At 41.9% G+C, this 26,402-nt stretch overlaps 1 protein-coding gene and 1 long non-coding RNA gene across 2 annotated transcripts in view; one reads left to right on the forward strand and one right to left on the reverse strand.

The window, feature by feature from the left end:
• Positions 1-1,612: 1,612 nt before the first annotated feature.
• Positions 1,613-26,402, reverse strand: part of LOC120442803 — a 37,050-nt gene continuing 12,260 nt past the window's right edge. Inside the window, exon 3 of the long non-coding RNA XR_005614939.1 lies at positions 1,613-1,692. This is a non-coding gene — a long non-coding RNA (uncharacterized LOC120442803). The remainder of the gene's footprint in view (positions 1,693-26,402) is intronic.
• Positions 3,705-26,259, forward strand: apln (apelin). Its single transcript, XM_031736378.2, has 3 exons — positions 3,705-4,250; positions 17,858-18,030; positions 21,928-26,259. The coding sequence occupies exons 1-2, from the start codon at positions 4,184-4,186 to the stop codon at positions 18,022-18,024; spliced, it is 234 nt and encodes a 77-aa protein (XP_031592238.1). The 5' UTR covers positions 3,705-4,183; the 3' UTR covers positions 18,025-18,030; positions 21,928-26,259.

A 26,402-nucleotide genomic window follows, 5' to 3' on the forward strand; every position in this document is an offset into this window, starting at 1 on the left:
CTGCCCTCCCAACCTGCAAATCCACAGAGATGGAAGTCAGCTGACAGGATTAATGTGATTAATAAAAGCGTCGGTGAAAAGTGCTCCCTGGGAATGAAAAGTTGCCTTTTTGTCTGCAGGCAGCTCAAGGGACTCACAACATATCCTTCTTCGATCTGTTGGCAACTTTAGTTGTAGACTGATGAGCCATATCAGACTGATTATAGAGACAACTGTCTGAAAGTCACGCAACGCCGCAGCATTAGATACAAGGGGATAACCTGCATGGTCAACACACACAAAGGAGCACAAGTGAAAACAATTTGGAATCTCCCGATGAAAAATGTTATCGTTCCTATTATTTATTTTGCTTATTTTGGATTTAAAAGTAGAAAAAGAGGAGGAAGATGAGAAGTTAATTTGTATTTATATGATTACGTTTGTGTAATTGCTTTATTCTCATGGGTTTTTGATTGTTCTCGTAAGTGTGCTCAGATTCTGACCAACATTAGAGGAGATAAACCTCAGCTGGTGTCCAAATTTCGTGATAAACAGACCTCCTGTCTGTTTGAATTTCTTTATAAAGAGACAGCCACTTGATGTTTCACTGTGTTATCTGCATGAAAAACACAAGTTAAGCAGATGCTATGTTTCATCGTTACAGCAGTTCTTTATAGTTGTTTAATGAGTGCGAGGAACTCAATTCCTGCAAGTATGAAAATGTGTGAAAATGTGTGAAAGTCAGAAGAATGAGAACCTGAAATTGGGGGAAAATTGCTGCCCTATCTTTCACGGGGCTTCAGTGAACCCTGAACATTTCTTAGTGAAATGTCAATGTGACAAATAAAGGCAGATAAGTTAATCCACCGAGCCTGTGATTCTTGACATTTGATGATACGGCGCGCAGGCTGCTTGAGGGAAGGATCACAAAACGAGCAAAACAGAGCTTAGGCTCTTACAGCTCGCATCTCATCTTTGAAACGTCCTAATGAAGATGTCACACTTTCTTCCCTCCTCGCTGATTGCTCCCAAGAAGCCAATTAGCAAACAGAACCTGATCTCACATTGACATTCAGTCAGGACGGTGACTGTGACGCTTGTTATGATGGGGGTTTGATTTGTTTTCCTTTTCAGTAAAGGTGCGCTGCATCTGATAAGATGCTCTAGAAATGGAAGCGGAAGTGTTCGGTTCACTTTATTCAATCATCAAAAAAACAACAACAATGCAAACAAACATCCGCAAAATTCATTAGCATTTCAGATATCTGGGGGCTTTATTTAGCAGCGGATGGTAAACAGGAAACACATTAATTGTGAATACAGCAAATAATGCAACAAATCTTCTCTGAGATCAGGCGACCAGTTTAGCCACAGCTGAGAGGCCACCTGTTGACAGTTCCTGCGGCACACGCTGACTTATCTTTGAAAGATCCCTTCTCCATCATCCATGGAACACTTATCTTAGGAATGTCTATCTGTTATTAAAAACTCAGGAATCAGGAAAAGTCGTCAGCAGTGACCGAATCCAGCCATCCACAGCATTCCTTCAACAAAAGCTTCCTGTAAACAGCCAAGTGTTTCCTGTGTTGAGGCACATGTGGAAGCGTTGCTGCCCTCAGACTGTTGTTGCCAGCGCCGTGATGCCAGGACTCGCTCTATATCCCTGGATGTGAGGCGGCAATCCTCCACTGGCACACAGTCCACTGATACACTCTAAGGAAACACCATCTGTTACATTTTCATTACAGGCTTTGCTTCAAGCTAAGACAATTAAAGCTAATAGAGTGCAAATGTTTGAGGCCATGCTGCCAACTTTATAATGTCTCGCACATTCTTATTACTATCCAACCTGCGTTTTAATGACAAGTAAATCCACAGTCATGAATTATGATGACTAGCATCTGGATTCTGCACATTCTGGATATCTGCTTCGGTTTCAGCCTTGATACCTATCTTAGCTGTTAATTTGAAAGAACTCCGCAGGCGGTTATCCTGCATAGATTTGAAATTATCCTCGAATGTTGTATTAAATCGAATTCTGAATTACTCCTAACTACTCCTAACTACTAAGTGGGCTGGTAATGGCGCTATAATCCCCAGTATCTCTCATTATGTACAATTGGAAAGAATTGCCCATTCTTTCTGTCAATGATCAGTGAGCACTTCTGAGAAAATGCTGTGAACAGATTCTTTTAAAGGCACTTGGGCGAATTATCTTTCAGCTAAAAAAAGGACAGGCTTGGATAAGCATCTTTAGCCCCAGGGGCTCGGCCACCCCCCGAGGTGAGAGGATTGCTTCACATGAAGTGAAGGCTTCAAGTGCTGCATGTAAAAATGGAAGGTGCTCTTGTTGTTGGATCTCAAGTGGGTGGCACGGACATGCTGCCCTCTGGGACCCGGGGCCTCGGGAAGACAATGGCCAGGCTGTGCGAAGCGGGAGATGTGGAGTTGAGGGTCACGGGGCCCCTTTTCTCAGGTCTACACCACCAAAGTGACTGTTTAGTGACAACACATAGAAAAGAAGTCGTGTGGAGGATTATGGTGGGTGAGGGGTTGTCTCTGTAAGTCGTGAGCAAAGTAGGTCCATCTATCACGTGCAAGTGCAGTCCTTTGGGGGCTTATTGGAAACTCACACCACATAAACAATATTTTACAAAAAAAATCATGTTCGAGATTAAAAATTAGCTTCATTCACTAATAAGTATTTTATCATTTAAAGGCTGCAAATCTACTGAGCGTTAATTGGATCCGATCGTTTTGCTCCTTGTACCAGGGCGCAGTATAAAAGATTGTTATAGGGTGGAGTTCAGCATTACTGTAGCGTTTAAATATTCTGTATGTATAATATAATACATACAAAATTTATGGCCCTTCCTGAATGATTTTATTCCCAAGAGTCTATGGAGAACATGTCGCCTTCATGTTGCTCAATGGCTAAAAGCGATAAGAAAAGTTCTAGTGCTTGCTTACAGTTCTCACAATTCACAGCAAGAAATGCAACCTTTCCTGTTTATTGTCTGATAAACAGATGAAAAAAAAATAAGTTGAGTTATTTTCTAGCCATGCAGGGCGTTGGCTCTCGTGCAGCTTTTGTTCATAGAAAGAATATAATCTGTGTGACAAAATAAAACAAATGACTTCAGGGGTAGTGAAACAAATGCAAGAGATAGAATCAGGCAGAGTCTGATAAGTTTTTTCCTGCATTTACTCCAAAGTGTCACGGACGCTAACTTCAAACGGCACAGATGATTTAAGTCGTACCTTTGGCGAGACACGACTGCCAGGGCAAAGAATAGTATGAGGAAGAAAGGGCTATACAGCTGGCGGAGATACAAAAGCAGGAAAGCATGAACCTCATCTCACACCTTCCCTTCTTTCATCTACTTCCCCTTATAAGCTGGTATTTTGATTTGTGGATTCCTGGCAAGCAGCCCTTTTTGAAATTCAAAGACTTTTCAACAAGAGCATCTGTTTGGGTATTATCATAAACCTGCATGTGCCCCCCACCACACACCCTTCACCTCCCTACTCCTCCCTCTCCTTCTTCCCTTTCCTCTCTCTCTCTCTCTCTCCTTCTCCTTCATCAGCCGTGTGCACTTGCATGTTTGAGGAAAAGGGGTGGAGATGGTGGGTGATGATGGGGCAAGGGGGGCTTTTCCGTGACCCACAGAGTCAATGATACATAAGCCACATGACCAACTAGTCTCCTTATCCAAGGCAAACAGGAGTGACACACACACACAGACACGCACAGAGGCACACCGACAGGCAGACCCGCAGGCTGACTTTCAGCACATTCACAGCTCCGCTGAACTCACGTTGGCGTTTCTTTGACAGAAGAAAAGAAGAGATTCACGTTCACACACCTCCGTGGGAGAGCTCAGATAAAGACGCGCCTTCAGTCTTGGAGTGGCGCTGTCACACACTGATACACAAATACGTATTTAGACAAATACACAGGCACAGTCAGGGAGCCACCACACGCACGCACACGCATTCCCACAAACTGACACACTCACTTCTCTCATACACACACACACACACACACACACACACACACAGGGGAGCAAACAGTCTCTCTCTCTCTCTTTCTTGCTCGCTCAGCTGCTCTCCCTCTCTCTCTCTCACTCCCTCCCATCCACACACACACACCACTACAGTATATCAGTGAGTGACTAGCGGAGAGCCAGAGGGGAGTGCAGAAATGAATGTGAAGATCCTGACGCTGGTGATTGTGCTCTTGGTGTCTCTGCTGTGTTCTGCCAGTGCTGGTGAGTACAGGAGCGGCCAGTCTTGTCGCTGGTCGTCTCCCTTTGCTTTATATTTCTCTCTCTGTGTGCCTTGGGCTTGTGCAGGCAGCTGTAGTTGATCAGTTACCCAGCATGGTTAGCCTTGTGTGGGCTCTGAAAGGCAGGAATAAATATCAGCACCTGGTTGTATACAGTACTGCACTGCAGTGGTTATACTGTCTGCTATTGTACTGCCATGGCTTTTAAGATAAAGTTGAATGTGGGTTCTAGCCTGGATTGATCGTTTTCCTCCCTGCCTCACCTTGATGTGTGCTTGTAAGAGATGAAATGTGAAGAGCTTTTTATTGATGGGCATTCATGTGTTGAGCTGCTGCTGAGTGATGCATATCCTGGATGTATGGATGTTTGTGGCTGTTATGAAATATAAGATATGCATGGCACATGTTCTGTAAGGTGGAGTGGTTCATTTATTGCTTGATGTATTCCATCTGAACCAAGTCCTATATAATTATTAGAGCACCCTACATATATATATATGCACGCGTACCTCCCGTGGTGATGATAATGAGGACTGTAATTGTTATACGCATCAATGAGGGGAACTCAGATCCCAGATGCGTGGATTGTCTCTGGAGGGGCTCGGGCTTGATGCCTTGTCACAGTAAAATTCCGTAAAGTGCTGTTGCGTCTCTGGAGCCATTGTTAAACAACATATCAGTTCTACTGTGGACCTCAAATGTGTGCAATTTGGAACAAAAACACTGACTTGGGACATTTAAACAGCGAGAGGGCATATCCACTCTGGTAGTTCATGGAAGTAAATTGATCCTGAGGGGCGCAGTTTAGACAATCTGCAGATTTGATGCAGGTAACATTATGGTGTGAAAAAACAACAGTTAGGCCTGTGTAAATGTCTAGACTATTCTTGGGTTTATCACCTACCCACCAAGTACAGCTGCTTAGAAAAACACATAGGCAGGTTGTGCTGATATTTAATACATATGTAAGATCCATATTGCTGGATATAGACCATTTATTATAACATTTAGCCTACTGGCATGCTATTTGGACTACATTATGAAGCATAAAGGCCTAAGCATATTCACTGTAAGACTCTTTATGCTGCTAGGTCCTGTACAGACTGTGTTTTGAGATACTGTGTAGACTTTATGCTTTCAAGATGCTGTCCACTCCGTATCGATCCGTGGCCACAGCACTCACGGTTCCCATGCTTCCCAGCACATTCATTACAGCGACATGCTATTTTTGTCTGAGGCTCTCAGCACATGAGTAAAATGGGAAGCAATTATCTTGCATCATGGTCAGTGTCGTTTTTCACGCCCTGCGTGTGGCTAAGCATGTTCCACGCCTGAGAGCCCACCGTGCTACACCAGCGACAGGGAAAAGAAGGCTGCTGTGCCTCGGGCTTTCATGGCAGCTTATCCGTCTCATCGTTCAAGTCATGCCGCCTATGCGCCTCTCTGTTCCCTGGCCGCTCCTGTAGTACCAGAGCTCCATTGACAGAGAGGAAGAGAGAGAAATGGAGCGAAGAGAGAGGAAGGGATGCAAGTGTGTTGCAGCGTTGATGGGTGTGGGGAGGGATGCTAGCTGGAGTGTGCCTGCGTAGCACAAGCCTCTGCTACAGTATGCGCTGTCGCGGGAAGGTGTCGGAAAAGGCTCTGCATGTAGGCAGTGGGTGTGAAGCCTTTCATCTTGAGACAAATGCTTTTCCAGTTCAGTGGGCTTTCGCTTTCTCAGGCATCTGTGCGTGTGTACATGTGTGTCTAAGAAAGAAGAGATACATAGAGAGTAAGGCAGAGAAAGCATGTTTGTGTGTGTGTGTGTATGTGTGTGTGTTTGTGTGTGCGCTTGCAGGAAGCAGTGAATATAGATCTGGATCTGACTGATATAGGGTGGGGAAGTGTGAGCTTTGATGCCTTGATTGCATTTATGGGTGCAGATGCATATTAGCAAAAACTCCTCGCGCAACAGGCAATTCACCTAGACAACCTAAAGCTACTTACGATATTCATCCAGCACGCTAAAAGAGCTGCTGTGGCCTTCTCTATGTAATATTAGCATCCTTTAGCAGCGCACTTCAATTACCCATCCTTGAAAAGCACTCTGGCACAAGAGTAGGCTCCAGCTTTGGACATGTGGTATCCATAATTCATCCCGAGGCCGATCACTCTTCCTGCGTCTGAGGAACTTTAAAAACTGGGGTATAAACAGTGTTCAGTCTCGCGTCTGTCACAGCCTCTTAGAAAATATCAAAGCTTAATTTTTCTGTGCCATGGAAACACCCTGCCAATCTTCACCTGGGGTAAAAACAATAGCAGCTGGTTCAGACAAGCATATGCACATGCACAGACACACACAAACACACACACACAGGGTCAATTGTGAAGCCTGGGATGAACAGGTGAGGCTGTGGTAAGTGTGAGCGGGGCACGAGGACCAGATTAGAGCCATTATCTGGTAGAGAAACCGTCTGCTTAGGAAGGGGGCGATTTTATGAGAGCTGTCAGCAGTGCTATTATTCCATATTAAACTTTGATGTATTGTTGGGGCTGGCTGCTCAGTGCTACCAGCATGCATCTACATACTGTACTCTTTCCAGCCTCGCTCAGATGCTCAGCCAAGTGTTACGGGTCAAAGTACATGCAGCCACTCATTAAGTCACATAGAGGCATAAAAACTGGCTAGTTAGGTGTGATTATTTTGTTAAACAACATCTATAGATGTAAACCTACCGTGACCAGGAAGCTTTAAATCATAATCCCCCAGTTTTCTAAAGTAATGAAGGTGTTTGTGCCTGTGGACGTTATTACGGTGGAGAAAAGAAAAGCAGGTAAACTTTTCCAGATGTCCAGGGATAATATAATAATAGCGGGCAAACAGTTGTGTCAAAAGGGGAGCAGTGGAAAGGTTATTACAGGATTACAGAGAATCACAAAGCCTTTTTAAGGCACAGAAGCTTGTGAGGACCAGTTGGGTTTATATCGCATCCACAGGGTCAGATAAAATCTGTTTCATGAAGAACCTGGATTTCCTCTTGATGCAGCCTAAGAGTGAAATAGATCCAACGACCTGCAGCATCACTGTAGTTTCTCTTCTGCAGACACAAACGCAGACATTGACCAATCTAAGCAGAGTTTGGAGTCTCAGTAAAGAGTGATTTGTTTTCCTCTTGTTGACTTCTCTGTTGGCTTAAATAGAAGCACCAGAACAATGTTTTTATGATTATATATATGCACTCTGGTTGACTTTGGGACATAGGATGAAAATAAATTTGTCAGCTGTCAGCTATTTTTCTTTCCTACTTATACTGTATGGATGTGCTGATATATTGCACTGTATATCATGTTCTTTAGACTGTAATTATGGACAGCCAAGAGGGAAATTGCATCAGGAATTTCTGACAGAGACAATATTTCTTACTTGGTGAAAAAAAAATCTATCCAATATAAACAGTAATACCATCACTTTAGTGTAAACACAGTTTGCAGGTATCTGGATTTGCTTGTTAACAGCTACAAACCCATAGTTTATTATACATGAGGTTCTCACGTCTTCTGTGTTGACATTGCATAAATAAGGCGTTAAACCACTGCGGTCTGTATTTAACAGCACATAGACAGCGCTGCTTTACTGCATAGATTAAAATACGCTGGTATTCTAATCTGTTTGTTAATTAAACAATACTATTTTCATTCAATATCACCCAAACATGCTTGGGTTTATGATGTGAGATTCAGTGTTCCTTGAAGTTTCTGTGAGAAGCACATAAAAAAACTTTCTGAGACCTGTATAATGTCACCCAACATGAGCTTTGAAAATGGCATTCTGGCACTCACAAATAATTGCTCTGGAGTGGAAGTTGAGGAAGAGATTTAGTGAAAAATCATAACTCATTTGGTAGGGATATAAGGCTAACCTTTGGGTGAACACTCCCCAGAGAGGTCAGCTGTTGAAGACTTTGGCATATGTGACTGCTGTGCTGCTGTAATGTGATTCAGAACCCACTGAATGAATAAATCTACTCACTTAGATCTTCCCTTGAGAGTTAATCCAGTGAAGGGGGTAGAAAAGCAAAGGGAGGAGTTAAAGAACGTCCAAGAGACACAAAAGAGAAGGATGGGCAGGAAGAGATGTTACCTGGATTGTGAAGAGACAGCTACAGCTACACCTTAAATTTCAAAGTGGATGTTTCAGCCTGCAGTAATGGATAATAATGGCATTTTTTTTATGTAAATAAGTCTTCTGTTAAGCTACATTTTCTTTCCTTTTCTTATTGGAGACCAGATCTCCTTTGAGTTTTGAGAACACAGCCCTTTAGCTTCGGATAAGCGTTAGTTTAAGGGGCTCCTGTGTTAACCAGAGCTCATGTGATCACCAGACCCTATCATCAGGCCCGGGGCACTCCTTACAACTTAATTAGAGCCAGATATTTTCAAAATCGGCCCCTTTTTCCTCCAGTGTCCAATATTAAATTGATTTATGGCTCTCTTTTTGAACATTAAGTGCTACATTTATAGTGGTTGTAGCAGCAGATCAGATTCCTGATCGAGATCTGAGTGGACATTTTTATTAACAGCCTGCAAGACCGCAGAATAAATACTGTGGTCTTTGGGAAAGCAGGTGCCTTAATTACTTTCATACTCGATTTGTAAAAAGCCAGAAAAGGAAAATATGACTTTTGTGTATTACTTTAAAGACATCATTTGTGGAAGAAGTACATATTTAAGGACCAAACAGTTATGCAAAAACAGAATTTAATAAATACTGCTTAGGGTACTGTCGCCTCTAACATCAAATCTCTATGGATGGCATTTTAGATAGTGAGATTTCATCTATGGCTAAAAGTGCTGCACAGCTGGCTGATGTTTGGCAGTTCTACCTCAGATGAGGGATTTCAGTGCTGTGAAGATGGCAGTGTGGATTGGGGCTATGGAAGTGTAGCCGCACTGCTTAGATTTTGGGTTCATTTAGTGACTCCCCCACTGGGATCTGCTTAAACTCAAAGCCTCAGGCAACACGATGTGCATGTCTCACTTATACTCAGGGAATTATAGGATGTTGTGGTATACCTCATGTGGTTTCAGACTGTCATGTACCTTATGTTCTCGACTTAAATTAAGTCCTTGGAAATGGGAAATGTACAACCTCCACACAACTGGGTACCTTCAGTGACTGAGAACTCACTCATTTATGAAATCATGCATTATTCATCACAATTGTGCAGTCTTTGATCACAAATGTTATTTTCCCTGGGAGACTATTTCACACCTACACATACATTTAAACGCTGGTCAATGAAATGATCCGCCACTGACTGAATACCATGGATAAGGGCCTGGCCCCTCACTGTGTGCCTCTGCCTCATTCATTGATGAAGACAGCCCACTCTGCAGTACTCAGAGCCCCTGAACATGAACAGATGTTTTTGACAAAAAAAAAAAGGAAAGCAAAACAATATATGGAATTCATAAACATGCATGCACATCAGGCAAACAGTTTATCCTAAGAGCAGACGGAAACCTCGCTGACGCAGAAGGCCAATAAACACAGAAGTTCAGCTCACCTGCAGCACTGTGCAGCTAAATCTGTCAGTAAAAGTCTTTACAATTTTATTTCTTTGCTAAATCTGTGTGATGAAATTGCTTATTAAATTTCATTGCACTGCCCTTAACCAAATGTCATTTCTCTGCACGCCACATACACAGTATATCATTTTTATAGGGGAGACACTTTGGATTATAGATGTACAGAAGTGGAAAACATTAAAGCAGAAATGCAAGATTTACTCCTACAGATTATTTCTATATATAGGAATACCTTATTGTGAACTACTCTTTAGCATTAAGCTTCAGGTTTCTATACTATTCCTTGTAGTTTGGTTGACAGGTAACACTGTCTGATGCAATGTAGGTGCTATTTTCCTTTAATAGCTCTGTATATGCAATGGGGAAAGGCAATGGTCTCCTTTGGATTAAAAGCTGCAGTGAACCCTTTGCAGCGATGTTTCTCTCCCTCTTTCTGTTTCTCTCTTTTTCCCACATCTCAAATGGGAACGCAGAACGCAGGTTCACAGCATGGGGGGGTGATGACACAGGAGAGGGAGGGGCTGTGTTTCACATCTGATTAGTGTGCCCATGGAAACGGATGGTTGGAGGATCCCTTTGCCCTTGACGTGCAATCTCTAGAGATCAGGGCAATGGTTGGTATCCTTACCTACCTACTGTAGCTGCCATGCGCAGAGATTTACCCCCGCTGATGTTAGCGGAAACAGCAGCAGCAGCAGCTGCAGCAAGCATCTCTCCTGTTCCTGCCCTCAGCTGTTTGGGCACACCTAGTGGAAAGTTGTAAAAAGAAATCTCCTCTTGAGTTTATTTTATGTTTCCTTTTCGGACTACTTAGTTCATGCAGCAGCTTCCAACCTGCAGTAACCTTGTAGCCACAAATTCACCTCTTCAGCTGTAGTGCGGGCTGTGAATAAACCAACATGCAGTCAAGTGGTGGGGAGAGGCAGTGGCTTCATTAGCTGGCTCAACGCTGCTGCTGCTGCTCCTGGCCCTTTGAACTCATAGTGCTCTGATCATAGCAGACCACCAGTCTCACACCTCATCATTTCATACGCTCTCTAATTCAGGAGTATATACAGCATCACACTTCACAGGCAGCTGAAGGCACATCTGTAAAAAAGCCAGAAACCAGAGAGCTGCACGGTTTGTTTTTAATCACTTCTGAACCTTTAGTTCAGAGTTTTGGGGGTAACTTTCAGAGTAAGCTGGACACAGGGTTAAGTTTGAAAGCTGCAGTAATAGGAGCAACTTTTCATGCACTTTTGTTTCCTCGGTGGAGTTTGTGTGGACAAAGCCAGCCTTTAGCTCAGCCACAAGCCTAGTATTATCACAGTACAACAATGCTGCATATCAAACAGCCCCCGACAGAAATAAAAGAAAGTGCTCACGACCAAAACAAACCCCCCCTCTTCTCCTCCGAGAGGAACACTCCAAGTGCAGTGGCCCACAGAGGAGGTTAAAAACACCACAGACTCAGCCAGAGGGCTGATCTGGCATTCAGACTCAGTGCAGTGAAATTTGTAAATTGAGAACCTGGTCGGTTGACAATGTCATTCTTTTTGCTCCAAACTGAGCGCCTTTCATGGTGGCTGCCATGGTAACGTGGTCTGAAAGTCGGGAAGCAATTGGTACCAGTTTCTGCCAAAGCCCAGACTTACTGGTAGGAATGCAATATGCAGCATTTCCGACACTAAATGCTGGATTGTACAGGATAAACGACAAGGGACGTCCTCCTTAGTTAGGCACCATTCCATATGTGCAGGATGAATGTGTGGGGAGGCTGTCAGGCAGCGAGCAAATCCGCTGTGTGATGCTGTAGCAGAGCTGAGGCTTATTCTAGGTTAAAGAAAATGTTTGGCTTGTATCTGGCACAATTAGCACATTTCATCCTTAGCTTAATAACCCTGATCCCCTAATGTGCTTATGTAGTGGGAGCATCTCTGCCGATGACATGTCTGTGTCTGGCAGTGTGGGTTAGTATGTCTGTGGCAAAGGCGTGCTACAGAGGGATTCATTAGCTTAAGCGACTGCTCCTCTCCTTTTAGTGAATGAAGGAGAGAGGCACACGATGGAGACAGCAGGCCTCCAACGTCATGTAATAACCATGGCTACACACACCAGGGTATTTATTCTTCCTCTCTCCCACTAACGCAAATATTGTTTTGTTACCCGTAAGAATTACACAGTCCCATAATAAGCAACAACTATCTCCCTTACAGAAAAAAATAATGATACCGTCCTTACATTATTGTGTATACAACAAACAAATACTATAATACTAGTCCCTGTTTCATTTGAGCCTAAATGAAAAAATGTTGTTAAGCAATGAGGAATACTTTTATATTATTAATGTTCAAGTGAAGTTTATAAGACTTTTATAATTGTGCAAAGAGGACAAGAGCTTTAGTTCTGTGTCTCTCATTTAATCCAATAATGATGCAAACAGGCTTTTAACCCCGAGAGACACAAGAAATAAGACTAAGAGTCTCCAGCTGTGCTAGCTGCTCATTGAGGCTGTACTTTGAGCAAAATACTACTTGTAGCATCTAATGTGCTTTAAACGATAACACTAACATTCAGGGATAATTAGCATATAATGTTTATCTTACTTTAACTAGTCATTATTGTAACATTTAACAGGATTTAAGTCTGTGTGGGTTCTCAGTCACCCAGGTCATAGTAATCTAAGGAGGTTGGAAAGAAAAGCAACCGCACTTCTTTAAGGTAACAGGATTTAAGCACTTTACATGAAGTACAACTGAGAATGATGGGAGTGTAAATAATTTTGTGAAGGGGCTTACATGGAAAGTTAAAGACAACCTGTTAAGATTTCTTTAATTTCTGTTACATATACACTCTGAGCATCCTTTGGGGAAAAATCTCAGGCTTCAAGATAGACAGGCTTTATTTCTGCTTCTGGCACTGCAAGAAAAAAAATATTCTTAATATGAGTATGTCAAGTGCACAGCTCTGCCCCACCCACCTGCTGTTTAAACCTTATGTTTGCAGGGGGCACCCAATCAGACGAAAGTTACTATAAAGAGGAACTGGTGTCGAGAAGCTTGTTTCAGACTGCAGGGTTGGAACCGGTGTTTAGTATGACAAAAATAAGGATTATTTTGAACTGTGAATCATGCAAAGCTGCGCTAGGAGAGTCCAAAAATAAACATATAGAACTGAAAATGACATAATATGTTCACTTTAAGGACTCATCCTCACATGGGATCAAACATTTCAACTTACAAATAATAAAAGTCTTATGCAAAAATCGAGGCCATTACTTCTTGGTCGTGTTGTGGTATTTCAGTGATCGAATGCAAAAAGGCACTTTTGGGACAGCAGAAAGATTCTCAAAGGATTAATCCTCAGGACGCCATGAATGTCTGTAAAATTGTTAATTATAATAGCTGCTGACATTACTTGATAATCCTGGACATTAATGAGGTTTTTGATGCCCAGAGAAAAATGCCTCTTCACATTCCCATTCTGCCAGCTATTTGTTTACAGCTTGATATACATCGGTACAGACTGCAGCGCACGAGGCACAGATGTGTCAGATGAGTGATGTAGGGACAGCGATAAAACAAAACACAGCAGAGATTAGATTTGAAAAGCCCAGCCAACCGTGAAAATGCATCTCTGAGATTGCACACAATTGATTCATAATCAGTGTGACTGTGAGTGATGAGGCACAACGAGTAAACAAACAAATAAGATTCAAGAGGACAGCAAATCAATTTGAGGTGACAAAGAAAATTAAACACAGCTACGATTACATTTTAGTAGCCATTCTTCACTGTGCCTGTTTACATTTGATGCAACAGTTTCTAATGAACACAGCCCCCCCTGTATACTTGTTGCTGTAGACTCATGGGCTGGTTTAATCTCTTATGTCCTAGTGGCAGAAAAACCATTACGCTGTAGCTGCATTTACAAGAGCAGACATTTGTTATGTGGTCGTTTTGGCAGTCAATGCACACAAATCAGCTTTACAACTATTAATAAGCAGCTCTGGCCCATTTGCTGTGCTGTGTTCCTGCACTGACACAGCACTGTGATATATAGGTTGCTCTTGCCAGCTATGAGGGCAGCTGATGAACTTGGCATTAAACCAGAGGACAGCTATTTCTCTTCTCTCTTCTGACTAGATGGACAAGTCCTGGAAGATGTATGTCTCTCCAGGCTCCGTTGATGGACTGCTGCAGAATCAACAGGGATAAGCTGTCAGTATTCGACTTTTCGCCTGGCTGTAATAAGACAGAGCACCAGCCATCACAAAAAAAACACAACATAACAGATATCACCTTAGGAGGTGGTGAAATTAGGGCTTGGAAACAGGGAGCAGCCCAGCTGCTATTCATCATTCGTCTTTTTCTTCTCCTCTACCCACCCTCACGCTTGGCCTTCTTAAGCAACAGCACCGACAATAAACAGTCATTCCTGAAAATCCTTCTTTATTGAACTTTAATTCGGAAATTACAAAGTGTGGAGATTTGAGGGCAAAACTGGGGCTCCAAGGTCATCAGAAGTAGAGATAAGAGGCTTCTTATTGCGAGACATATACTATCCTGCCGTTTTACTGTTGTGCCAGCTGGACATAAACACGCGAAAAGACATATACTATCCTGCCGTTTTACTGTTGTGCCAGCTGGACATAAACACGTGAATCTCTCATGGGAAAAGATCAAATGTGATACCACAGAAGCTGGATCCAATTTCACAGCAGTAAGATAGCTGAGATATCTTTGTTTATGGAGATGAAATATGTGTTATCCAATGAGAAACTTGCCATGGAAACAATCAAAGGATCTTCTGCAGAAGCAACAGATGCTGCAATAATCATTCTGCAGGTATTCCAGTGATCCTAGGCTAGCTGTTGATGTATGTTGTTTCTGTCACATTTCGATGCATTCCCTACAAGCTGCAAGAGTTAATCTATACTGCCAGTGTTATCACTGAGGCCCAGCTTATTTTTAGCAGCTTTCATTACACTTCTCTATCCCATAGGCACATTGTATGAGTTGAGATTTGTCAGGAGAATCACAAGATGTTCTCCTTTCAAAACCCCAGTGCCGAGCAGTGCCTGACAGCTTGCCATGGTAGGAGACATCTAAATTGTCTCATTATGGACCTGGGTTATGACAGGCCGAGCCACCCGGAGAGGATGATGAGTTGTGTGAGCTGAGGTACAATTACTTTACCATCTTGCACTGCAGTGTGTGTAAGTCTGCACAGTGACTGACTCCATGTGTGCTTTGCAGCACTTGTTAAAGTAGTCCATCACTCAAAGATCAGCTGCAGTTGAGCTTTGAGCAGAACTGCAGGTACCACTGTGAGACATAAAAAGTCAGTATGTTTTAAGTGGACTGCCTGCTGCCCTTTCTAAAGCTGGAGATTGGAGGGTTGCAACCCCCAATTTAATGTTTCTTCTTAACTCAGAAAATCATGTTCACTTCACAGAGCTATCGGGCAGGAGGACAGAAAATAGGCAGGGTTTTAAATGTTTAAATCCTGACAAAAACCATGCACCATTTACCCATTCTCAAAACCGTTGTCATGTCTTCCACCTCCAAATATGACCAGCAATGCCAGCCACGTTTCAACCAACTCTGTCTCTAAAAAACTGTACGAACAAGTTCATTTCAAGCACGCTGAAGACTCCCTCCATTGTGTTTCTGTGTGTTCTGTGTCCAAATGCTGAAGGTGTTTCAGGGGTGAATGAGGAGAAACAGGACCTCCCTATAAAACTTCTGTTAGCCTCAAAATCTTCTCAAACACAGAGAGTATTAACATTCAATCCCCTGGATTTGAGAGAAATGAACCGAATGCCTTCAGAATGAGTAAACGTTCCTCATTCACTGTGTCTGGAACAATAACAAAAGGATAATGCGCAGATTAGTGCTCCAAGGGGCAAAGATGTGCTTTAGATGCGGAAATATGCAACCAAGACTTTCCCTGCTGCCAATGAATTAGCCCACTGTTAGCGCACAAATATACTGTGTAATATGCTTGCTGGAGAAGATTAGCATGGAAATGGAACTTGAGATGTCTGGTGTTTCAGGGATATACATTAAAAACATTCAACAAGCTGTCTGGCTTAGTCACGCTATACACCATTATTTAAACCTGAAAGCTAGAAACCCTTCTCTATTTCCTCCTTTTCAGTGGAAGCTGGTCTTTTAAAATGTCTTCATAAAGCCACAGCTGAAGGTCATTAATTAATAAAGGCTGCAGAAAGACTGTTTTGAATGCTGCTCTTGAAGAAAGTTGCCCTCTATTCAACCACACTGATCTTAGCTATTAGAGAAACTTGAGGGTTTTAAATGTAGTAGACGATGTTCTGGAGGCAGTCTTTAAAGTTTCAGACAGACAAAATCCTCGGGGTCACAGCTGTGCCTTCTTCATTTAATATCATGACTGTGCCGCAACCAAACCGATGGAAGCAGTCTTAAGGAAGCAGGGAACTTAGCATCATCATGGCTTTTCTAAGCTCCTCAAGTGCTGTCCTCAGTGTATTTTCTTCTTTTACAAGCCTATGCAGTCAACTGGCTGACTTATCTTAAGCTGCGTCCTCACCCCAGCTCTTGTAAAGGCAGGGAAGGTCATTCTCTGGGGAATTCTAAAAATGGTGCCAGTCTCTCTGAGGAGGGGAGACGGGAATGTCATGACCTCATGTGAATAATGTCAATCAGCTTGTTTGATGAGAGACACCCAAAGAAAGGAGGAAGGTTGGCAGTTTGGATCTGAAGAAATCTTTGTCTTATGGTTAGATAAGGTTGCTGAACAAAGTATTTTACTAAAGCAAGAAAGGTTCACTCTAAAACCCCCGAGATGTCTTTGGGGTTATCTCTGCTTTAGTTTAAGATTACACCGTGGTATAGAGTTTATAAGCGATGGTTATTTTTGAAGCAGGGGAGGGATTTAATGAAAGAAACTATTGTGTTTGGTTAGAAGGACCTAGAGTTTTTCAAGTATGACCTATACTACAGACTACAACTCACAATATCTTCATCTTCTGCTTCAATTCTAAAAAAAAATGTGAGTCTGCCTTTTGTGAGTCCTTCAATCTTTACAAGTCAGAAATCTCTAGAGTGCCCATGCAATCAGTGTGCAGCTCCATTTCAGTAACTTAATATTATATGAAATTAATGGTTGGTTGCACACATCCATTTGTTAGTTAAAATGAAAAATGCATCACTGTGCATGTAATACCTGCAATATTTGCTGGTATGACATTTAATCACTTTGACATGTCCAAAGCCCTTTGCTGCTTTTACTCAAATTTTACTGGATGAACAAACTGGGTGTGGTGTGAAAGATCACCCATGATAAATATCATGTTACACACAAAGATATGCAGCAAAATATTTTAAAGAAAAGATCTCTTGATCCCCAAAAAGAGGTTGGGGATGGGGGGATGGGGGGATCTCTGCTAGTTTGTAATAGGTTGAAAGGTCATAGAGACACTTAGGGTGGACCAAACCATTAAAAATGGAGTTGGGGGATGAAGCACGGGGGGGGTGGCTTAAGGGGATCAGGCCACACTTATTGAGAGATGACTGAAAACATCTGGGTTCACTCTCAAACGTACATTCACACGCACTCTGTGAGACCCAACGCTGTTAAACCCATCCCCAAGAATGGATCAAACACTGCAACGAGATGCACCTCCACGAGTTTCGGTGCTTGTTTGTAATCTTGAGGGAGGGTGACAGAGACATGAGACATGAGGGTTTGAGGGGTTTTTTCGCTTCTGCCAGGGCTGTGTATCTGTTATGCTTTCCTTTGGACCACACTGAGTTGATGAACTACAACACTGGGTGGGCTTAGAGAAGGCCACACACACTCTCTCACACACTTATTTATGTCTATCTCTTCTTTCCTCATCTATTACCAATGTGATTCTTCTCTGCATCCGGTGACATATTTTCTTAGGCTCTGATGGACTTGGCAGACATCCTGAATGAAAAAACATTGTGAAAAACCATCATCAAGACCATTTTCAGGTGTTAAATTGGTCCTTTCTCTGTGTGTGTCTTCCAGGTCCCATGGCCTCCACGGTGCATGGCAGAGAGCTGCAAGATGCATCTATGGTGAGAAAAATGGTCCAGCAAAACTCTGCAAGGGGCGGTCAGACCCACAGACCAACCAGCTCGAAGAGAAGACGCCCACGGCCCCGTCTTTCCCACAAGGGGCCCATGCCGTTCTAGAGCAAGGTGAGTTTTTTAACTGACCACTCATTAGGCTTTGTTGACGAAATGCTGCTACAAACCCATAGTAAAACAGTTGAGTTTCAAGCAGTAAAAGGCTTCTACTCTCTGTGGATATCTTGTGGAAAGAAACAATGTGCTAATCTCTGCTGTGTTTGCCCATTAGACCAATTTTCTGTCAAGTCAGAGCTCCACATTTCTCCAGAGAATATGAGCCAATACACCTGATATATTAAATTCTAACTGCTGACTAGTGAGGAAACCCAACTTCACAGAGGAATTTCTAGGGGGAATGTTATTTTGAGTCCTGAAATTCTTTGTTGGCAGAATCCCTTTGGATGTTTTGGATTGAAGGGGAAACTTAAACTCTTACAGGAATACTGAAGACTCTGTTAATGGCAGCCAGACTGAGCTCCAACACAAGGATGTTATTGTTGGCAAGCAGATTATTAGACTTAGCCCACCAGCTTGCATGATTTCCTATTATGACTAAGGTGGTTTTTAAGTGTACCTCATTTATTTCCTCATACAGTAGAAAGATATACTTAGAAATCTTACCTTTGAGCGAATTCAGCTGGAACAAATCTTTACTGTCCACCTGGTTAAGTCAGTTAAAACACATTTTCCTCAAAAATAATACTCTGTAGAGCTGGGTTTGTGGGTGGCACCATTTTTCTTGCGAGGGGATGTTTAACTTGCTGTCAGATAAAACAAGGCTTTGTGTGAAAAAGCTTTCATCCAAGATCTGAGATAACATTATACTTATCACTTTTTCACATTGATCAGAACCAAAACAAACTCTGTGTTTCAATAAAAACCAGATAAAGCTTCAATGGGAAACTAAAATATACCACGGCCATTTAAATAACATGATCAAATTTACAGAACATACAGATTTAAATTCACTGATGTCAGCGTGTCACAGCATCCACATGGCTGCCTCAGACGCCGTGAGAGACAAGACACAATATCCCTGCAGGAGGTGTCGACTATACAACACTGACCTGCAGAGGTCTACCATAAATTTAATCTGTAGTGAGGGGAGGCTGCAGCCAGAGTGTGTCAATGGATGGTTGATCAGTTTTAAAAAAAAAGGATCAAAGCTGCAGAAGTTTGGAAGCTCTTTTCTTTAAAGTAGCCATTTTTACAATCTATAGTGAATCATAGGTGATTATTTTTCATTGTACTTTTCTAGATTTAGACTTCCTTTGAACTCACTCCAGAACTCTAAAGGTGAAAACAATGAGTAAGGACCAAGCCAAAGTAGTTTGCACTTGAAGGACAGCATGGGTCTTACAACTTCCCTCGGTCTGCCAATAAAATGTGAGAATCCTCTCTGTGAGTTGAGTGGTCAGAGCTTATGTTCAGTGCCAGAGTTCTGGCCAGATAATGAGGGGAGCTTCAGGAAGTTGTGAAGCTCTGTAAAAGTGAACGGCTCAGTGAGTCACAATGCCGTCTCCGCAAACACCACTTAAACCACAACAAGCTGAAGATTTCCTTTTTTTGTTCACTTCCCTCTCTGGCTCCCCTCATTCTCGCGGAGTTCATAGTTCACCTCATTCATAGATTGCTCCCCACATACCATGCCAATCCACCCCCACAGTGGGAATCGGGCTGTCCATTACCAGCATTTTAGTGATAGCACTACCAACCTTCACTGAGTAAATGATCCAAAGAAAATCAGAGCTCTAAGTCTGAAGTTCTTCAGTCCCAGTTTGTTCACAGCCTGACTGAAGGAATTAAGTCTTCACAAGAGCTGATGTCTCACATCAGTCTATCCAACAAGCAGCTTGAAAGGCTTTGCTCTTCCTCATGTGTCCTGCTTTCTTCTTCAGTTTGTGCTGATGATGGGAAAACCACCTCTAGCAGCAGCTGGAGTTGCAGTTTGTTCGATCAAAGCTCGAGTTCAATGGATATATCCAGCTGAGGACAGGACTCTTACACATGCAGACTGTCTATGGATTTGTCATTACTGGCCAAAACTTCATTACCAGACTATTTATATCAAAGATTAACAACAGTTATTGCCCTGGCATCATCCATCCTCCAGCTCTGAGCTATTTAGCAACATCACCCCATTTCACTGTCAACAACAGCTCATCTTTTATTATCTATGACACCAGAGGCAAAGCTGGATTTTCTCATCATTACACATTCCAGATGTGAACCACTCTGAGAAGAAAGAGAGCGACCTGGGTCATCTTCTTTGAGTAGGCTCAGATCAAACCATGCTATTACAACTCTTGGATCTAAGCCATGCCAGTGACAGTCTAAAAGACGACGGGATATTTTAGATTTAAAGCCAGAGGCAATTTGTGAAAACCCCTAGTGGCCTTGAGTGTGAGAAAGCTCAGTGAATGAATCTTTTAAAAGAGTTTCCCATCAAAACAATGTAAATCAGGTCTGCATCTTCTCCCATACACTCACTATGTGGTAGAGTATGACTTCAAGAGGGCTGCTGTACTGAGATCATACCATACACCAAGCGGGGCGACAACAACAAACAACAGTACAGCTCAGTGGTGATTAGATATACCATACATCAGGTCTCAAGGCATTGCATGACCTCAGAAAAATGCTATCACAAAACAAAAACAGGTTCTTATCAGTGAATGAACCTCGTTGTCCGAGCCTTCTGAAACTATCACAGTCCAGGAAAAGATAAAAGATGTGGGAAGATCAAAGATTTCGTCATTGTCAAGAAGTGATCCAATGCCCCGAGCGCAGTATAACGTTGGGATTGTGTTTCACAGCAAGATACACAATTGTTTTTCTTACTCCCTGCTGCATCTTCCAGTCGAAGGCAGTGAAACCTGGTTGAAACATGTCTGGGACAGACTTATATTCTAGTTTATCAAGCGGAAGATAACACAAGGTATGACACAGAGAAGGTTTTAGAAACTGAAATGTCTTCACGTGAGTTCAGAAGTAGTAAGAAATCGAGTGTGATGACCTTCAACACTGCCAAAAACACACTTTTTAAACTCAGGAATATATCAGTACATAAAAATATATACAGAAAGACTAAAATACATTTTTTATCATGAAGATACCTCTGTTTATCTGGCACAAAGAGCAAAATTATCAAAAACTAAGACTAACAAAATATTGGTACTAGCAACAGAAAATGATAAGGTTTGATGAATACATGGATGGATTTAATGCCAAAATTCCTGAGCCTATATTTTGCTAATAATAATACATCCTGCATTTACAGAATAGTAAAACTGAAAATTAAAAATGATTTTAACAGGTAGCGCACACTGTTAACAGCATTGTTCAAAATATCGTTATCATAGAACATAAATAGAAAAAATTACAAATTTAAACCAGATGTCAAAGCATCTATAAATCTATTAGAAATATATGTTTTTGAATGAGGAAATAGTAATTTAAATGACATTGTATATGTGTAAACCAGACTACAACAATATAAAATATTCAATTTTAGTCAATTATCAGTTTGGTCAAATCTCCCAACACAACAGACATGTTGAGTCTTTGGTGCATGTTTACTGAGACTGGAATGTAAACGTGGCGGAGAGAAAACTGCTTCCACGAAGTGGTGTGATATCTTACTCCTGACAAACACCCTTAAAATTATCCTAATCAAAAGGCCTAAGAGTAAACTATCAAACACTAAACTGAAAATGTCAAATAAGTGGAAAATGGAAGTAACCCTGCGTCGCAGTGAATTATCCCTTCGAAATAAAACAAAAACTAAAAAAGAAATTGGTTAATCACTCAATATTTTTTGTGCGTTCATCTTCACTGGCTGAATAAACTGAGGCAAAATGTTGCGATAGTCTTAAGTTAATGTCTGCATGACTGAATTATTTTTAGGAAAAACAGATGGCACGGGCTCATGAACTTTCTTTTCTGTGTCGTCTTCCTGTTTTACAGGCACTGCTTTGAGCGCCCTCCCCCAGGTTCTGATTTCTATGCTCTTCCTTTGCCTTGGGGGGCCTTGCAATGAAGGGCCTACGCTTGCCCAGCCTGAAGAGTGATGTCCATAGCACCTGCTGGTTCTCCAAGCAACTCTGTCCACAAAAAAAATCAGGACAAGCCGCTCACCCTCAGCTCTAGGAGGAACTGGGGGCAGGGAAGGGGGGTGGGGGGTATTGAGCCCGAGCTATCAGACTCTATTTCTCTGTCTCTCTTTCCCTCTCTCTCTCTCTCCCTGACTACTTATCTATCTCTGTCTTCTCCCAAGTGTTTTTTTTTTCTTTTCAATTTTCTTATTATTTGCTTAATAGAGCCCAATCATAGCAATCTCCCTGAGTGTCTCACACACTTTGCATGACATGTGGTGGAGAGGGAGCCTGGTCAAAACAATCTGAATCCTAAAGCATCCATCCCTTCTCCACGATGCGGTATTCCCACGTCTCGGATCCAAGGTTCCTGCAGCCTCTGATTTCATTGCTGTGTAGCTATTTAACGGCTTTACTGTCGGGTGAGGGCGCTGATCATGCAGACGGGGCAGTGTCAGTTTTTATAGTTGGCAAATATTAAGTTCGCTTGTGATACTCTTAACGTCTGATGCGAAAAAGGAATAAAAAGGTTTTGCGTTTGAAACGGACGAGCAAAAGCGTCACAACTTAATAACATCACTATCATCCCTTAATTATCATTATTAATGGTGCTTTGTACCTCCTTATGACAGTACGTCCACATGCAAAGCAAAGACGGACTAAAAAGAGAGCACATACTATCAAAACAATCTAGTAAAGTGACAGAATAAGTCCTTCATTTAGGAGATTCTTTAATCCAAAGCTATTCTGGTGTTTCTGAACTCATTAACACCTTGGGAGGCGGGGTTTACGGACGTGCTCTGTAACATGTCCCACCTTTGACCCCAAATCCCAATCCTGTCCCCAATCCCCAGCCTTCTCACCACACTGCTGCCCCCCGTGCAGCTGCTCTACACGACTGTTAACTGGCAGTGGCGGTCTGCTCCACCGACAGGCCGCCTTGCCTTTTAATGAAGTGCCAAATAATAACCTTCTCCACAATGCTGCCAGGAGCGAAGCAATGAAAGGTTAGGGCGAAAACGAGAAACACATTACCTCTTGTTTGAAGTCTTGATACACTGACACATTATGCATTTTAAATTTCTGCAAAGAGAAATCCAACACGAGGAGGACAAGTTAAATTAGACCAAAAAGAGCTCAGTTAATATGCCACCATGATCAGCCTACCAGTAGTGCTCTGGCTGTTTTAACATTCAGCATATGGCTGGTTTGACCCTTTGGCCAATATCTTTCACTGACAAAAATGCTATGCCTTTCCATCATACTGGAATATATTACTGTTTATGTTTATTTCTGTGTTATAGTTTGATTTCTTTTTTTCTCAGGGTGCTGTGATAGAGGCTTGTCCTAGAGCAGTCTATTTTGTGCATTTATTTAACAAGACACAAACATACAATACATTTAAAACGTATATAAGCATATTTTCGTATATTGTATCTTTACTCTCCCTCGTATGTATACATCAATATAGCCATGATTTATTCCGATTCAGTCATTTTTAGTCACGATCCTTTCCCTACATTATGTTGGGTACAGTTGCCTTCCTGGTCTGCCTTTCCACAGCACAGGTGGTCACGGCTTTGATCATTACACTCATTAAATCCTAGAGTTAATCTTTCTCAGATGGATCTCCCCAAGGTTGGCCGGGGCCACTTAGTCTGAGCTCATTGTTAAATTGGCTTAGACAGAAACTGCACCCTTCCCCCTTTGCAATCTCCGAACCCCCTGCTGATTCAGTGTGTAACCATGTAACATATTAGGACTGTGACCTGTAGAAAAAGACACCTTACAATCCTTTGTTGTTGTGTATTAGCTGTGCAGAGCAACTTGCTAATTGCTTTTGTTTTCTTTAATCCGCTCCAGTTCAATCAGCAAACTCATTTCTTTCAAATCAGTTTTGACCACATAAGCAACTGGCAACTGATTAACCTAGATTTCCAACACTTTTTCCCTCTCGCCATGTCTCATGCAAATATTATAATAAAATGCAGAGACTTCTCAGTCCCAGCATGAGATGCTTTTATTAAGAGAGCATCTAAAATCACAGTGGTAATCCACCCAGCCAAGCTCACCTTGATTAAAAATGTATTAAATCCTAGGGCACTGTGAAGTGTAATAATTTCAGTTCCACCATTATTTTTTCATACCCTCTCAGACAGAGATGTAGATTTCATTAATGCTCCTCGGGAGTGAGACAGCTTTGCTCAGGATGTCTCATGTATTATTGGGGATGATAGTAAGGAGATATGAGCTGAGGATGAAAGTTCAAAGCCACAGGAGTTGGGATGCTGGAAGTAGACTGGGTCATGACACGGGGTTCAAATCAATATTTCCCCATCTCAGAAGTTATTGTTACGGAGCCGAGCGACGTCTGTATCCGCACTGTTTTTCATGAATGTATCCTCACCATTCGCACCAGCCACGCTGCCCTTTCAGAGACCAGAGCAAACCAATGTTTATGTTTATGTACAGAACCCTTTTTAAATCTCGGCCTGGTTATCAGTTGAATCCAAAAAAGACAAAAATCAAAAGCCAAATATCCCACTGATCCAAAGCCTCCGATGTCAATGAGTCCCAACAAATAGACGTGGCTTTGCTCCAACACTTCTCTGCATGGGTTTGCAAGGCTGCACTTTTGCAATTCCATTATGCTGCTGGAAAAATACACCCTGAAAACAAGAGTCTCTTGGTATGGAATGGTTTTCCAGTGTATTGTGACATTTTTATTTTTTTTTTTGTCTGATTCTTGTCTAGCTGGTTGTCCAAAGCTTACTTTTTTGAATACAGTGTGAGAAGCTGTATCTTTTGTGGATGTAACAAAATAGAAAAGTAGTCTGCAGCACAATATGTCGTGGACACGTAAAAGCTTTCAGGCATTCTTTTCTTGTAGATCATAGCCCACAGCCCTCCCCTGCACATCAGGTTAATGGGCCTTGTGGTGTGGAAGGACAAGCACGTCTAGGCTCAAACTGAAATGGTAAACCAATACATTATGCTCGGGGAGCAAAACCATTTTCCTTAATGGTCTTTTCCAGCAAGGCTTACACAAGAGAAACGATTCCTATCCTCTCAATGTTTCCTCTCCAGTTCCTCTTCTCTGTGACCATCACAAGGCCTGAGTAATGTTCCTATGCACTTGTTAGCATGTTTTCCTGGTAGAAAAATGTTTGTTCTGAGAACTTGCCCCCTCTGTGTTTAGTTATTTTCGTCCAAATGCATTTGGCTGGGAGTGTGTAAGGAGTGGGGATGAGCAGAGAGATAGATATGTGTTACTAGTGGAAATGAGAATAAGCTAGAAACAGGTTTTAAAATATGAGCTTAGCCATTGATCTCCAATAGCTATCGACACAAACCGCCCTGCCCCGACACACACACTCACGCACAAAAAGATTGCAGGAAAAAAACACACGTTTTTTTATTTTTTTAAACTTAAGATTCCTCTACACTGAACCAAACATTTCACTCATTGTGGAAGTGGCAGACAGCACATTCCATGATTTTACCTTAGCCCATCAAACTGTATCATGTTGGCCTTCAGAGTGGGTGTCTGCAGGATCGAGTGGCTGATATTCAATCCAATGCATTCACAGTTTTTCCACTGGCTGGGCAATCCAAAGGATAACTAGATTTTATCTCCCGTGAGAAATGACTACGATCTGTCATTATCTTGGAGCCTCAAAATGAGACTTCCTACACCCAAAATAGCACAGGCCCCTCCTGCCTTGATTGTGACACGTTCTCCATCTATGTAACCACTGTGTCAAAAATCAGCTACATTCAGAACAATCTTAGGAGAAACGCAGTGTGTAGGCTTACACACCATCGCAACAGTGTTACTAGGTCTCAAGCAGATACCATTTGAAAGACGATGTATTACTTCTGAAACTTATATCCTGTTTATGGTGTGTGCTCATATTACTCACCAGGCCAAATGTACAGTCCCTGTCTCTGTTTTGATGTTGAACTGGGCAAAAATAAATGACATAAATAAATAAATAAATAAAACAAGTGTATCAGAAATGGTTGAAATACTGTGTACATATTTGAACTTTTGGTTTCTAATTTATAAAAGATAAGCTTTAGCTCTTGGAGTACTTATTTTATTTTTCCTTTCATGCGTAGCTTTGTGTTTTTATTTTCTATTTCTGTAAAGTGTGTAAATATATCTTTATGATAATAAGTAATATTAAAAATCTTATTTTAAGAAAAAGACTGTGTCCTGTGCTTTTTTTTAAAGGAAAACTTCACATTGAAGAAATAAGACAAAGAGTCTACAGCCATGGATTTAGACACAGTTGTGTTATCCTGATATGTCTGTTATTGGATGTTCTTAACTCAACTCCATAG

The sequence above is a fragment of the Oreochromis aureus genome, linkage group 2 (genome assembly GCF_013358895.1).
Source record: "Oreochromis aureus strain Israel breed Guangdong linkage group 2, ZZ_aureus, whole genome shotgun sequence".
Taxonomy (NCBI): Eukaryota; Metazoa; Chordata; class Actinopteri; order Cichliformes; family Cichlidae; genus Oreochromis; species Oreochromis aureus.